The sequence below is a fragment of the Aegilops tauschii genome, chromosome 4, assembly GCF_002575655.3.
Source record: "Aegilops tauschii subsp. strangulata cultivar AL8/78 chromosome 4, Aet v6.0, whole genome shotgun sequence".
In the NCBI taxonomy this organism is placed as follows: Eukaryota; Viridiplantae; Streptophyta; class Magnoliopsida; order Poales; family Poaceae; genus Aegilops; species Aegilops tauschii.
Window position 1 is genome coordinate 3,941,107 of NC_053038.3, and position 16,107 is coordinate 3,957,213.

General features: G+C 44.2%; 2 protein-coding genes and 1 non-coding gene across 5 annotated transcripts; 2 read left to right on the plus strand and 1 right to left on the minus strand.

Moving 5' to 3' along the window:
* Positions 1 to 4,941: 4,941 nt before the first annotated feature.
* Positions 4,942 to 8,965, minus strand: LOC120962668 (uncharacterized). Of its 3 annotated transcripts, none has more exons than XR_006662103.2 (5): positions 8,816 to 8,965; positions 7,731 to 7,781; positions 7,353 to 7,445; positions 7,085 to 7,166; positions 4,942 to 5,429 (listed from the first exon to the last, which is right to left on the minus strand). XR_006662103.2 is itself a non-coding variant. In XM_045227300.1 (5 exons), exons 1-5 carry the CDS (start codon positions 7,951 to 7,953, stop codon positions 5,410 to 5,412), a joined length of 318 nt encoding a protein of 105 aa, XP_045083235.1. In that variant the 5' UTR covers positions 7,954 to 8,450; the 3' UTR covers positions 4,942 to 5,409. The 3 variants fall into 3 exon arrangements, 2 of the variants coding, with proteins under 2 accessions (XP_045083235.1, XP_040242333.1); XM_045227300.1 differs by lacking the exon at positions 8,816 to 8,965 and adding an exon at positions 7,870 to 8,450 and having other exon boundaries at positions 7,097 to 7,166; XM_040386399.2 differs by lacking the exon at positions 8,816 to 8,965 and adding an exon at positions 7,870 to 8,450.
* Positions 8,966 to 9,587: 622 nt separating this feature from the next.
* Positions 9,588 to 12,332, plus strand: LOC109769667 (histidine-containing phosphotransfer protein 2-like). The gene is made up of 6 exons (XM_020328395.4): positions 9,588 to 9,732; positions 9,878 to 10,014; positions 10,117 to 10,185; positions 11,083 to 11,151; positions 11,544 to 11,616; positions 12,040 to 12,332. Exons 1-6 carry the CDS (start codon positions 9,673 to 9,675, stop codon positions 12,073 to 12,075), a joined length of 444 nt encoding a protein of 147 aa, XP_020183984.1. The 5' UTR covers positions 9,588 to 9,672; the 3' UTR covers positions 12,076 to 12,332.
* Positions 12,333 to 15,504: 3,172 nt separating this feature from the next.
* On the plus strand, positions 15,505 to 15,608 carry LOC120963637 (small nucleolar RNA SNORA57). The gene has a single exon (XR_005755392.1). It is a non-coding gene; the product is annotated as a small nucleolar RNA SNORA57 (small nucleolar RNA).
* The last annotated feature ends 499 nt before the right edge of the window (positions 15,609 to 16,107 follow it).

Below are 16,107 nucleotides of genomic sequence, written 5' to 3' on the forward strand. Positions count from 1 at the left end.
GTTAGGGAGGATTAATATCGTTTATCAAGCTTATCTCGGGACAGTTGTCTCTCGGTGACTATCTTTGGAGATGGTTAGCCCCTCATTTCAAAAAGGAGAAGGCGTCCGTTATCCGAAGATTCAAAGGTTTTCTGTATTATTTGAGTCGTAGGAAAGCAACACTATTAAGAGGGTCGAGGTGTTTGAGAATGTTGGGGATCATGCAAAGCATATACACTTAACCTCGCCACTGTGTCAAGTCAACATTGAGGTAAAACCCTAGGAAGTTTTTACCAAATGATGGGATCCCCAGGTCCTGGAGTCATGGGACTGCCCCCTAGAGTCATATGTTTTGCTATTGGACACTCCAGTTCCCCATACCCTGGGATGCTTGGGTCCCAATGTCCCCTGCCCACTATGTTGCTAACCTTCTGCATGCATCAGGTCCTTGGGGTCATGGACCTCCAGGTCCCCGGAGTGGGCATGCAACCATCTGGTTAGCCCCGATCCTTGGGGTCTCTTCCCCCAGGTCCTATTGCGGGATGTGGGGGTCTGCCTCAGGTGAGTCCGAGTCCCCGGGCTATTAAGTCCTGGGACCCTGAGTCCTTTGTGAGGCAATGGTCTGGTCTTCCTAGGGAGGAGGGGGTATAAGTACCCCCATTCCAGTAACTTTGAGGTGCTCCACCATACCTATATGAAATCTTGATTCCTCCCAATCCCTCTACTCGATCTCCATGATAATTTGGGGATTGAAAGAGGAACACACAATCTACATTTCCACCAAACCGATCTGTAACTCAGCAACTCGTTCATCAGCAACACTTGCTACCACTACTAGGGAAAAACTTATAGATAAAACTTTAGTAGTAGCATTGGTATGTGGGGCGCGCGCCACTGCTAATTAGTAGTAGCGCGTGTCACATACCGGCGCTACAGGTAGCAAGTTAGCAGTAGCGTTGGTCCATGACCCTCGCTACTGCTAAGCGGTCCCAGAGGGAGGAGTCGTCGTGACCCACGGGCTTGCCATAGAAGGAGCGCTGGTCAGGGGCCCACGCTCCTGCTAAACTCCTTAGCGGTAGCGCGTTCTCCTCGCCCGCGCTACTGCTATGGCCAGCCGGGCCGAGCTGCCCGTCCCCACTTAGCAGTGGCGCTTGGCCATGACCCACTCTACAGCTAATGTGGTTAGCAGTAGTGTTGGTCCATGACCCGCACTACTGCTAAGTTAAACATTATCCGCGTGCCCGTTCGTCACTCTCCTCTGTGCCACTCTTCGCCCGCGCCCGACCGTCCTCCTCCTCCTCCCTCGTCACCGCCGTTGTTGCATTGTGCCTCTCTCGTCGCTCCATCCTCGGTAAGCCTCGTCCTCCTCCCTCCCGCTCCTCCAGCCGCCGCCCCACTTCCCTCCAACCGCCGCCCCTCCAGTCGCTGCCCTCCTCCGTCCTCCTCCTCCAGCCGCCGCCCCACCTCCATCCGCCGCCCCTCCGCCATCCTCCTCCTCCATCCTTCCTCCCCCTCCATCTAAAGGTTGCGAAAATGAATACTAAGGAAAAAACTTCTGCCACCATGCGTGCAAATGGTAGACCACCAGTAAATAAGGCACTGAAGAAGTCCTTGGCATATCAACAATGTGTTGTCAACCCAAAAGCACCTGTCTGTATCCTGGGTCAGAGAATGCTACCAGACAAAGCATAGGAGCACCTGAGGCTTGAGATGAAGATTCTACATGACAAAATTGTGGAATCAAAGCTTGCTAATAAATAAGCAGGGATCCATTGTTAACCCGCCACAGTACACTATGAAGGTGCCAAAGGGATATAATTTTTTTGAAAAATTCAGTGGGGAAAAGTATACATAGATTTCAAAGAGATCTTCTATTCAGATTCTATAGTATCAAAACTTGTCTAATGAGGCTATGGGTGCTTTTTCAAGCCACTGAGGTAAGAAGCAAGAAATTTTTTGATGTCTCCATAGCCGACCATTATCTCATGAACGAGGAAAACCTAAAAAATGAGGAAGGGAGGCGATGCATGAAGAGCTACCTTCTGGATTTCATGCAACAGAACAAGGTTAAAAACCTCCTCCTCGTGGCGTACCGACCCATGTACGTCCTTCTTTGGCTTACGCTTTTGCTTTTGTACCTGTCCTTCATATATTTTTTTCACGTCTCAAATTTTGTAACTTTGTCATGACCGCGCGGTATGTTTATTCTCTTTTGCGTAGTAACCATTGGGTTCTCCTAGTGCTAAGACTGCAAAGGTGCAATTGTTACGTGCTGGATTCCACGAAGAGCTCGAGAAAAGGCTGGTCCCTCCTGAAGGACCTTCTCGATGATTTTCTTTTTGATTGGAATACCACGGGAGGCCACACGCTTGAGAAAAACTACAAAGGAAGTGGAAAAAAATTATTGCCTTCAGATGGAACACTCTATCATGTATGCAACAACTGCCGACTAATCTGACGTGTGGCTTCTACACCTGCATTCACATGGAAGAATTCATACAGTCCGCGAAAATGTTAAATCATCATGATAAAATCCTAAAATGAGGTCAACATGTACAAAACAATCAGCCCCAAGCTGGCTTAGTGCTCGAAGAACTACAAGTCAAGTTCGCGGCTATCATAAACAAGAAGGGCCGCTTGTCGTCCGGCCTATTCTATAATAACTCTGAAGAAGATACATCCAACCAACAAAAGAGCCTTACCTAGTGCATTGCAGCGGGCAAAACTGAAACCGTGACTAAACATATTTAGCGTCATGCACTATGTAGTTGATGACCATGTATTTTGTGTAACTCGTTTATTCTTAATGTACTTCTCATTCTTTTATTTTTAAGTGATTACCACTAGTTTTATACCTCATTTGCTCGCATTTAATTGATAATTGTCCCCTATTTGCATCATCTAACGCTGATGTGGCAGCATAATATATGTTGGAACGGCAGCGATTTCTATTCTAGCCTCGTGCGTCAATCAGTGGCGGGCACTAACAAGGGCCCGCTGCTGAAACCACACAGAGTACTGGCAGGCACGCAGCGCTGCCCGCCATAGATATGGCTGCCTGCCACTGCCACGAAAGGGACAACACATGCGGGCATATAGCGTCGCTCGCCACAGCTAGGGCCATACCAGTGGGGGGCGGGCGCCCACCACTGATGACCCCTTAGCAGTGGCAGGAGGTCAGTGGAGGTCAGGATGACCCCTTAGCTGGGCTTTAGGGACCTGCCACTACTAGGCATTCCTTCAGTAGTGGAGCCCGAACCTCTGCGGGGAAGTTGTGTACAAAGGAGGGGCGCCCTTGGTGGGTATTTATAGGTGGGAGGGGAGACACCCTGGCTTGGAGGAGGGGCTACCTCCCCCTAGGTGCGGCGGTCGAGGGAGGTGGCTCCTCCCAATAATAGCCGCACCCTCCACTTAGAGGGCAAGGCAAGGAGGGAGGGTGCCACCTACGTTGGCCCAAAGGCCCATGTGGTTGCCCCTCAAATAGGCCTAGTCTATCTTAGGCAGCCCAAGTCACCAATATATCCTCCTCGGGGCTCCCGATAAATACCAGAACCCTCCTAAATATATATTAGGTCCTCCGACACTATTTCCACCTCTCTGGTTAACCCTATTTTCTCTGAAATGTTTTCGGTTTCCCCGAAACACTTCTGGTTCTCTCTCAAAACTATTTCCTTTGTCCTTGGAACTTTTCTAGTGACATTCTCCAGTCCTCCTAGCTAAATTCCTAATCAATATATCAAATTCATCTTAAATGTGTGACCCTGTAGGTTCAATGAAATATAGCATGAACAAAAAATCCTTTTGTTCAATGGTCAACAGCGGAACCATGGACATCCTTCTTGACCCCTATACTCACATGAATGTCGTTCGAGTGAACCTTTGGATATCATATGTTCTTCCCTTTTCTCTGCAACACTTTATGAAACCCGATGTGGGATACCGGTATCCTCTTGAGTCATTCACATGCTCACTATACCGGTCTCGTTGTTACCAATTTTCTCCTTCTTTCTCATTATCATGTTCCGGCATCCCTGTGACTGGCCAAGTGATGGTGGATGCCATCACACCGAGAGGGCCCTAAGAATATCTCCACATCGTCGGAGGAGCAAATCCCACTCTTGAGCTATCTTGCCTCTATCACACTTTCCGGTAAACCTACAAGTTGTCGTTATGATCATCGTGTTACCAATGACGTTGGAGCAACCCTATAGTGTATCTTCCGACAAGAAATGACTCGATACCCTCATGGTCTAAGTAACTTAGCATAGTTAACTTTATATGCTATTGACTTTTCACTTGTGACGCTGACATCTCAAAGTATAACAAACAAGTTGGGTCAATTTAATATTATAGTTCTTCTAAATTCATAGTCCCAAAGTTGCTGACATCCCTGTTACTCTTGGCGTATGCCTACGATCAGGAATACATAATCATCATGCAACACTTCAGCTAGTCCTAGAGGCAAGACTATGAATCATGTTTTACCGTTTACTATTTTACATGTGCTCATGAGTTTCCCTCTAGATCATAAATTGAAGAATCATAGCAGTTATAGCATAGAAGATAAACACTTAATTCAGAACGTGGAAACAAATAATACAATTATTTTTGCCTTTAGGGAATATTTGCAACAGTCTCACACTTGCACAAGAGTCAATAATCTAGTTTGCAAGAAACTGCTTGATCAAAACAGCCTCCTTCGAAGCTTTTGAAGCTGTGATATACTTCGTCTCTCCCATATTGTAAGATGTTAGTTAGCATTAGTATAGTGTCAAAAAACGTCTTATATTATGAGACAGAGGGAGTACTCCGCTTCCATTGTAGAATCCACAGTTGTATTCTGTTTGAAGCCCTTCCGAACCACTACACCATCATTATGACTAAAAACATAGCCCGATTGAGATTGAAGTCATCTGTATCAGTCATGAAGCTAGCATCAGTGTAACCACTTATAATGAACTCTTGATCACCTCATAGACTAGAAGAAAGTCCTTAGTCTTTATGAGGTACTTTAGAATATTTTTATCTGCTTCCCAGTGAGCTACTTCAGGATCACTTTGGTATCTGTTGTATACACTCAACGCATAGGAAACATATGGTCTTATACCTAGCATGCCATACATGATAGAAACCCACTGCCTATTTTAAAATGGGGACTGTCTATTTAGTATTTGACTGTTTTTCAATTCGACAACATTCAAATTTCCTGACAAATAAATAGATGCCAACCTGTATGTTCTGTATTTCTAACAAAACAGGTCGGGTTAAACTCTGACCCGGTTTCAACTGAACCTGGAGCACTTCTACTCAAGAGAACATCAACCAAACATTGGGGGAGATCATAGGAAAATCACTCAAGAGACGATCCCCAGATCAGGGGATCAGGAGCACTTCTACTCCTACCCCAATTCTTCAACCCCTTCACCGGCTTCATCTCTTACATGGAAAATCTGAAAAAGAAAATCATCAGAGAAACTAGATTAGAAACAACAGAAACTCTGGAATGTGTGATCGCAAGCAGTTGTGAAACGTTGTAATTACAGAAACTTTGAAGTCTATAATTACAGTGGCCAAAAAGCATGGTAAATACACTACAAAACTGAGGTAGCTGAAAATCACAGTGCAAACTCTGAAAAAGCATACAGCAAATACAAACAAAATATGCACCTGATAGCATAGAAACAATAAAAAATTGACAGATATTCAGTGCTAAAGTTTCAAATGGAAACAAGGCTGCAAGTACCCAAAACTGGTGAACATACACTGTAAATTACCAAGAATTACAGTGCAAGAGTCCAAGAATTACAAATGTAAATCCCCTAGAAATTACAGTCCACATACACAGGAAATGGCACTGCAATTACCCAGGTAACTTGCAAAACTGGTGAACTAACACTGTAAAAACCTAAGAATTACAATGTAACCGCCCAAGAAAATCCCCTAGAAATTATACTATACATACACTGAAAGTAGGCAAAGAATTACAGTGTAAGTGACCAAGATTTACAGTGTAAATCTCCTAGAAAATACAGATTACATACACAGTGATTACACTACAAGTACCCACTAATTTACACTACTAAAACTGATAAATATTGTGTAAGTGACGAAGATTTACAGTGTAAATCCCCTAGAAAATACAGATTAAATACATAGTAATTACACTGCAAGTGCTCACTGATTTACACTAGTAAAACTGATGAGCTTACGCTGAATTACAGTACAAGTGACGAAGATTTACAGCGTAAATCCCCTAGAAAATAAAGATTACATACACAGTAAATACAATGCAAGTACACAAAACACTAGTAAAACTAAGGGCTTACACCGAATTACAGTGTAAGTGACCAAGAGTTATAGTGTAAAGCCCCAAGTGGAAGTGCCTACATGGTAAATACCCTTGAAAAATACAGAACACTGACATAGGGAATTACACTAAAATAATGCAGGATTTGCAGTGATGAACTTGTGCCGTAAAAACCCAGCAAAATACAGTGTAACTCCAGAGCTAGTCCACTATAATTTACGGTGATAGTTCCCATGCTATTACACTGGGAATACCCAACTATTTACAGCAAAAATAAATAAAGTACTACAGTGAAAGTACACAACAAATTTCATCTATATCTAAACAGTTTGTTGCTCAGTATTGTTAATACTGACATTTTGTTTTCAAATGCCAGATGAGGAGCATGATGAAGACAGTAACTGAAGAGGACCTACTAAGATTATCACAGGAAGAACTCATCCCAAATGTGAGTTACACTAGTAGAAACTATAGGAAGATGTTACATAAAAAATGCTAACAAAAATATGTTCGAGGACACATTTTCATTCACCGCTCTTCTACATTCCGACATTATATACAAGGTTAAAGCAAATTCAATTACCATAGAGCTACCAATCTGAGTAAAGAACAACTATAAAAAATAAATTGCCCTATTGCTTGCAGGTACACTTTGGAGATGGGCGTACAAGCATGACTGAAGCTAATGAGGAAAAGTCCAGCACCAATGCAAATAATATCAACAGCAGAAGAATAGATAGAAATGTAAGCAACCATTGGAACTCTTATAAGACCTGAGAAAAGAAAGCAGTAGCTTACATTTTAACTTACTCTGCAGACATTGGAAGAAATGCATTGCCGTAGCAACAGCAAGCGAAGATGGCAGAGCAGAATTTAATCCCTGCTAGACAAACCTCTTTTACAGAATGAATTTGGAGCATGCAAGCACACAAAAATTCAGAAACAAGAACATATCATAGATGAAAGCTTTAAGAAAAACAAAACTCAAACAAGAGACTAAAATTGCAGGTGACCGAAGATATTGATCCCACCACATCAGCAGCTAAAACAAATTCAAGAAACATACCACAATAATGAAGGAGAATGGAAAGAACCAGACGACTCGCATGTACAAGACGGAGACAATGGATTCCTCGACGAAGAAGACATTACGAGGTTCCTACAAAAAGAAAGAAAAATAAAATAACTTATACTGAAAATGACGGAGAAAATGGACTCACATGAACAAGATGAAAAGGTCGTTGAAAAAGACTAATAACTTATACTGAAAAAAAAAAGAAAATAACTTGAGAAGTGCAAGCAAAAAAGAAATGATAATAACTAACATCAGAAGTACAGAACTACATAGTCAAAAAATACTATGGGAAATGTTTACATGCAAGGAAAAAAAATCACGGAGCATTTTACTCGGATATAACTTTAGGTACGATCAAGGAGGACTAACCACATTCCTTCTCCCAGCAGATGATAATTTCCTATTCAAGCATTTTACTTTCTGAAAAAACAAAAAGACACTGGTCAACCTAAAAAAAAAGAAAATAACCAAAAACAAAATCAACTACTACAAAGAAAGAAAAACACACTTGATTCATATAGAACTTCAAAAGAGCTTTGTCAAAACCTCCTTCATCACCAGAAAGTTCTTGCAAAAACAGTGCTAGATACATCCATTCGAGTGTAAAATAGCAAATCCGTAAATCTAAACCTGATAATTACATATCTAAAGCATGAACATTTCACTACAAAAAAGGCGCAAAAAATACATTATAAATACATAAACTAAGCAAGACGATTACAGTATAAAAGTAGGGGTGCACTGAGAGCCATAAATTCAGGAATTACATAACTGAATCAAGAAAATACACTGTAAAAATTGCGGGGGGGGGGGGATACACTGCAAAGTACACATAGAAACTATGGGAATTCTTGGGGAAATTACAATGTAAACAGGACACAGTTGAGAAATAGAAGACATAAGAGAGCAGGACACATCTATCCAGAATAAGCTACACCACCGCATCTACAACTACATCAGAGACATTTGTGGTGATTGCATCCGCGGAATCACGCACCTATATGGGGGTCACATGTACATAATCCCCCCAACTACAACAAACCGTGGACAGGAGACAGGAAAACATCCACCGCATCTACAACTACATCAGCGGCGCGGGGGGGGGGGGGGGGGGGGGGCACAAAGTACGCACCTCCATCTCCAGCAGGGATTCAACCATAAAAATCATGCATCTACAACTACAAACAGGTGCTCGGGGAGACACACAAATCACGCATCTCCATCACCGGCAGGGAGTCAACAAAATCATGCATCTACAACTACAAGCAGGTGCTCCGGACACACACAAATCAGGCATCTTCACCTCCAGCAGGGAGTCAACAACATCATGCATCTAAAACTACAACAGCGCGTGCGACGACAGGGACGACATGAACTCACCTGATCTGGAACCAAACACAAGCAAAAAGCACACGGCAGAGAGCGGAAGAGAGCGGGAGAGAGGAACAACCAACCGTGACACCGGGGATCGAAGAGAAAGGGAACCGCAATCAAAATCAAGCGGCGAGAATCACCATGCACGGAGAGAAATCGCCTGCTGTGCTGCGCCGCTCGAGCTCGGCCTCAACCTTATCGAAACAGAGCGTCCAGAATGGGGAAAGTGGAAAAGACACGCACTCCCAAATTCAAACAAGACAAAAACCAAACAGACCCGGGCCGGTGATAACGGGCGGACAAAAAACCGTGCACGACAAAAAAAACAGACCCGGAAACGAGCCCGAACAAAAACCAAAACCAGCATGAATCTCCGGGCAAAAACGGACGGACAACAATTCGAATGACGACGAATTGCAAAACACTCAGCTATAAAATAGCAAATCCGTTAAAATATGTGCACATTGATTATATGACCATTTTTTTAATACGTTGGTTCTAATTCCATGGGTGTGTTGATTGGCTGGTGGATGGGCTATGCATGGGGCACTCTTTTCCGTCTAATACGGAAAGGAAGTGCTCCTGCCGGTTTCCCGCAAAAAAATCGGGCACTCCAGGCTGCAGAGAAGAGTACTCCACACACAACTTTCTTTACCGGACGTACGCTAGCTAGCTGCCGCTGTCGTCGTCTCGTCAGCGTCACTCCATCTGCATGCATGCACGCACGCCGTTTCCATTGTATCAATGGCGCCACGACGAAGCAGTACACTAAAGCCAGCAGTCACTGCCAAAACGCCTCCGCGAGAGAGCTCGTGAGTCGAGCTTTATACATACGGGATCCCATTCCATCCCCCCTCAACTCCTCATCCACTCCGACGCCGCCGCCGCAGCTCCAATTTCCCCAGCGCGCGCTCCCTGCCTCCAGGACCTGCAAGCCATGGCGGCCGCCGCGATAAGGGGCCAGATCAACGTCCTCATCGCCACCATGTTCACCACGGTGAGTCCCCCTCTGTCCTCCCATCAACGTCCCATCTACACCCCTAATCGTGGCCTGGAATTGCTGAGCATCGCCGTCTTGGACCGGTTTTGGCCTGGCTGGCTGGCTGATCTGACGTTTGCCTTGGCGTATGTGATGGATCTAGGGTCTGGTGGACGACGCTTTCTTGCAGCTGCAGAGGATGCGGGAGCAGGGCAGCGTAACCCCGGCCCACGTCGTTGAGGTCATGAACCGCTTCCTCAACGACGCCGAGAGGATCATCAACGACATCACCGGCCTGATGTCCGTATACCAGCCTCCTCTTTCCCCTCTGCTCTCGTTATTCTGGTCCCGGTCGGATACAGACTCATCTTGTCTCTTCTCTGCTCCGAGATTCGCATGCAGGATCGAGCCAGAGGTGGACTTCGACAAGGTGGACGGCCTCGTGCAGCAGCTGAAGGTGGCCTGCAGCAGGTGGAAGGCCTTTCCTCTATAGCGCCCCTATGTTTATTTCTTCGCTGCATACATGTTGTGCGATCCAGATGCGTTTCCCTTGTCAGGAGTATGCCGTTCATGCTGTTTGCCCTGTCGTGTAGCCATAAGTTCAAGTGCTGAATTTAGTTTTGTTTCGTGTAACAAAAGTATGGTATTGATGCCAACAGTGATGTTACGGCTCCACGAGGAATACTTTGTTGTCTCGCGAGCGTTCCTACTATTAATTATACGCTGTGTCTGTGTTTCTATTCAGACATGCCGTGTCGTTTGTGGTTGTCGTATGCTCATAAAGTAGAAGAAGAGCTGAGCCTAGTTGTGTTTCCAGTAACAAAATTGTCTGTTTTCCTACCAACGCGATGCTCTTGGTTGTCAACGACAAGCATTTCTTATAATAAGTGTATGCGCCAATGTCCTTTTCAGGGTTCTCCACTGCACCAATGTTTTTCTATATATTTCGATAGGTTAGCGCAGGGGTGTGTACGTCACGACCATGTGGCTCGTGTCGTTTGTGCTGCCGTATGGCCATAACTAGAATAGCCGAATTTACTTGTGTTTCGGGTAAGGGAGCCATCGACAATCCTGCAAATGTTATGTCTCAGCAAGTGAAACTTTGTCGTTTTGTACATATCTCTAGTACTCAGTACTACTTATGCTCTATCGCATGTAAATCCTTATTTTTCTAGTTTATCAAACCATTTATTGTGTTGACAACGGTGATAGGAAACGACTCCTTGAGAATATTTTTATGGCATCGCAAGTATGCTTATGTGTAAAAGAAAAAAAAGTATGCTTATGTGTATCAACATGCGGCAGTGGCGTTTAATAACTATGGTAAATTTCTAATTTCCTGATCTTGCTCTTTTTGACGTATATCAGTGTTGGTGCTAAGAGATTGAACCTCTGCTGCGTGCAACACTTCACTCCTGAGGCAAGAAACAAAGACGGGTCAGTAGTCAGTACATTATTATATGCGTTGCAAAAAAAATATTCTTCTCACTCTTTATTGTTCACATTATTTGATATGTATACCTGCTGGTTGATATTCTCTATTATGGCACTATATTTAGCACCTACAATCTGATATCATGAAGAACTAACATGCTTGTTCATTTCATCTGCAACCACTTGATGGTTAGAACTTGGTTCATTACATGAATATGCCTCTTTGATAATTCCGTTGTAACTTGTGAGCTCTAGACTTATGTTTACAGCATGACTTAAGTCTGAGATGGCTAGAGTTTGTTTTTTCAAACAGAGGTTTACAATTTCTTAACCATTTCAGCTCAGTTCACTTATTCTCTCCAGATTCTGACACAGGTATATTTGCATTATTCCAGGTACCTCGAGGCACTGGGTCGTGTCAGGTTTCAGTTCTACGATTTACGCAGCATGTTCAAGATCATAATGGAGGTAGTCCCTTATATCCCTATGCTGTATTTTTACTACCAACTTCTCACTAGAATCATAATACATTGATTGGTTGAGGATAAATTATTTTACATTAATTGTATTCTTTGTTGTCGTTGAAATTTATATAGAGAGGTGCTGTTTTGTTTCTCAAGCACTTTAGTTCCAGGTCTCTGCAAGTCCAATTGGGCCGTTGAATTTTGTTGTTCTTAATTTCGTCATCACATGTCGGTAGATGCATGTACGGGATAGCTCTAAGCAGTGGAGTTTCTTAGTTTCCCACCTTAAGTTAAGCATCGCCAAGTACCAGAATATGATACCGACCACCTTGCATCATGACTAATTTGTGAAACCATGTGAATTGAGCATCATTGTGCGTCACAAACATGCCTTAATCATTGACGTGTTCTTCTTCTTTTGTTGCAGCTGGAGCAGCATCTTGCGGCATGTGGTCCTAAGTAGGAGTAAGTGAGGGGAAAAGGGCATAGCCCCAATCGATCTCTCGCATGATGGGGTGTATGTATCACCGAAGATGTGGGCAGTTTTCATTGGTTGTTTGGCTTTCGAGGGTGTGTTATGATATTAGCAGATTCTAGTGTTGGGAGTCCAGTCTCGCAGCCCTATGAAATAAACTTGTTATCATGTGTGTCGATGTGTCAACTCTATACATGTTTCTGTCTGGATGTTGGTTGGTTGTTGGTGACTGTTGTTGTAAGTTATTCTCTCTCTCTCTCTCTCTCTCTACCATCTTGAGAGATGTTGGTGCCTCCCTTTTGAGCAAGGGAAAATAAGTGCTCAGAAATCCCGCTACTAGCTGATATAGCTAGAAGAGCGACTCACAATATTTAGACGTATTAAACATTTCTTTGCAGTCTGAAATCTTCAATGTGGCTTGCTGTAAGTGAGGCGGAGGCAATAGCTGGAGAAAGAAGCAGAGGAGGGGTGAAACAGAGAAGAAGTCATGGGACAATATCCAGGAGATTACCAAATTGGAGATCAGTGTGGCAGCGTGAATCACGTTTCTGGGCTTTAGTATGAAACAGTCGGTGTCATCACCAATTAGATCTTTAGTGATAATAACTGGAACCTGATTCTCTAGGCCACAAAGGTATTTAAATTAGACTGGTTCACAAACTATGAAAGAAAATGCATGGCCATGTTCGTCGCTCTTTTATAGTTGCAAACCGTGCCCTCTCCTAAATCTTCATGTATCTGATGACAGCATTCGCTCTTCTACAGTTGCAACCCATACGGCCATGTTCGTCACGCTTTTATCGGCCGCCAAGGTGATTAGAAGGTGGCCTCAAATTCTCCTGGTCTCCTTGTTTTTCCATCATCTATGCCGCAAATTTTCAAAGAACTCAGCCACCGAGCACACAACTCGGCATGATGTACCCACGTTGGAATTTTTCCTTCATGAACCTTGTTCCTTCGGTTGTTCCATAGTCCCAGATGGAAATAACCTCCATTTTATTCCTCAAGGGTATCGTCAAGATATAATCCATCATCCATACTATCACACCCTTCCATTTGTTTTCCCACCAATGCTAAAGAAAATGACGCGTGAAAGCGGTAAAATTCCGAAATTCCTATGACTAGGATGCAAAAAAGAGGTTAGAGAGTGCTAAAAAATGGACTCATCAACTCCCCCAATCTTAGACTTTGCTCACCCCCTAGCAAAGATCACGACTGAGAGAACAGGGTCACCACGCTTATGAAGCATGAATTTATTTTGATCGAATGGTTACATTGAATCAAAATGATAAATGTAAAAGATAGCAACCAGCATGAACACTCATATATTTCTACCAACAAGATAATTAGAGAGGCTTCCACACCTTTAATTATCTATTACTTAATGGAGGAAGTAGTCTTATGAAGTACTTTACTAGAGATACATTCTAACAAATGGTGAATCTTTCTCAAAGTACTACTTCTCTATTTTGGAGCCCTTCCCATTTACTTTGATTTTAATACTTAGACCGATCATTTTTATTTCCCCACACAATGTTGAACAAGCTTATTTTCCCGTGACATAGCATTTACTAGTTTTTTGTGATCATCAGGCACTAGTAGAAAAAGGGCCATTTGTCCTGGTTCGTAAGGCCCATTTGTTCCGGTTTGGGAACCGGGACTAAAGGGTCGGTACTAAACCCTATACCTTTAGTCCCGGTTCTTACACCAACCTAGACAGATGGGCCTCCACGTGGCCGCTGCGGCGAGCCAAGGCAGAGGGGCCTTTTGTTCCGGTTGGTAGCACCAACCGGGACCAATAAGCGTCCATGCGTCAGCATTTCAGGGGCTGGGGTTTTTGTGTTTTTAAGGGGGGGGGGGGGGGGTTGGGGGTTTTGCGGGCTTTGTAGGGTTAATTTAGGGGTTTCATATATTGTGGTAGAAGCTAATTATAAAGAGAAGTGTCCTCTCTTATCTCCGTGCTTGGTCGACGCTACGTACTATACGTATAGAGAGGACTCGGCACGCTAGCAAGTAAGCAAATGAAGGAAACCATTAAGTACACAAGATCGTCATGAATATATACAAAGAGATGTGATCGACCTCTCTTTCTCCGAGAGATTGGTCGAACAACATCTTTTCGTACATCTATCCGACGCTACTAGCTACATATATACAATTTAAGATCTCTTACAATATAATCCCCTAATTATATATGAACTTAGCTTCCACATGGTATTCTCCGGCTTTATTGATGACATGGTCAAGAAAGAATCCTGCCAATTCCTCTTGAATTGATTTCATGCGATCTTGTGTAGGAGTTCATTCCGCATCTGCCATGTCTAATTTGAAGAAGGGTGTTAATACATATATATGAATGAAACTCAACAGAAATGATGGTGTAATAAAATGAAATTGTGAATATTATTGCTTACGCACATCATATTGTCTTTTAGAGTAGCCCCGCTTATTTTTGCAAGTCGCCTTGTAGATGAATTCGCACACGTAGTATCCACAGTAATCATTCCCGGGTTCCTGCCACAAGCACTTTACGAGAAATAGAGGTCAATCAAACTGATAATGAAGCATTATAAATTGCATTGATGAAAGTAGCTAGAATCAATGGGAGATGCCCGGAACTAGCTAGCTAGTAGTACTTACTTTCGGGTATGTAAATCGCAGCTCCCCCGGCAGTCCTGGAGCTTGTGCGGTGAATTTTTTCCAAACCCTGCGAGACAAAGAAAACCCTGGAGCTTAACTAGTGTGGCTCGGACATTTCATCGAACACCTATGTGCATAGGAGGTGAGCTAGAGCACCACAAAGCTCTCCCCTCGCCGGCCACAAAAAACAGAGCGGTGTGGAGTGTTCTGCTCGCCTGCGAGGGGGTATATATAGCCACCTCATCCCGTTTCGTGCCTGGAACCGGGACTAAAGGCCCCCCTTCTGTCCCGGTTGTAGGTACGAACCGGGACCAATGGCTGTGGGCCAGGAGCAAGGACCATTGGTCCCGGTTTGTGCCTCGAACCGGGACAAATGGGTCCACACGAACCGGGACAAATGCCTCCCGAGGCCCGGCCGCCCCCCTGGGCGCACAAACCGGGACGTATGCCCCCCATGGGTCCCGGTTCGTGACAAACCGGGACTAATGGGCTGGCCAGGCCCCAACCAAAGCCTTGTTTTCTACTAGTGAGGGCTAAGCATGCTTAGTGCTTGCAGGGTAGAACAATAACGATCAAGCCAAGTTGCAACTCCAAAATAAATTAGGGATACCAAACTTCCACTAGTAGAAAACATGTCTTTGGTTCGGGCCTGGCCAGCCCATTAGTCCCGGTTCTGCATGAACCAGTACCCATGGGGGGCATTCGTCCCGGTTCGTGAGCCCAGGGGGCCGGCCGGGGCCTCGTGGGCATTGGTCCCGGTTCGTCTAGACCCATTTGTCCCGGTTCTAGGCACGAACCGGGACATTGGTCCCGGTTTGTGCCTAGAACCGGGACAGAAGGGAGAGCTTTAGTCCCGGTTCCAGCCACTAACCGGGACAAATGAGTTGCCTATATATACCCCATCGCCGCAACAGAGCACTCCACAGTGCTCTGTTTTTTCTGGCTGGCGAGTGGAGGGCATTTGGGTGCTCTAGCTCACCTCCTATGCACATGAGGTGTTCGATGAAATGCCCGAGCCACACTAGTTAATCTTTCTCCTCTCGAAGCTCGACCTCCGAGCTCCATTTTTCCCGAGATTTGTCTAGGTTTAACGGTCTGTCACGTCCTGTCCCCGTCTTCACCGCCGTCGATCGCCCGCGCCGATCTCGTCGCCCGCACCACCGTGGTGAGCCTCTTATTCTTATCTTCTTTCTGAAAGAAAAAAAATTCTTACTTCAGATAGATACTTGTCTAATTTTCTTACTTTTATTATTCCTTGTTATTATATAGTGTGATGGTTTTGGTATCCGCCCCTGTTGGCCCTCGTCCAGTCTATGATTCAGATGTGGTATATATTATCTTTTTATAACTATTTGGTTCATTTATTGTTTATGACAACTA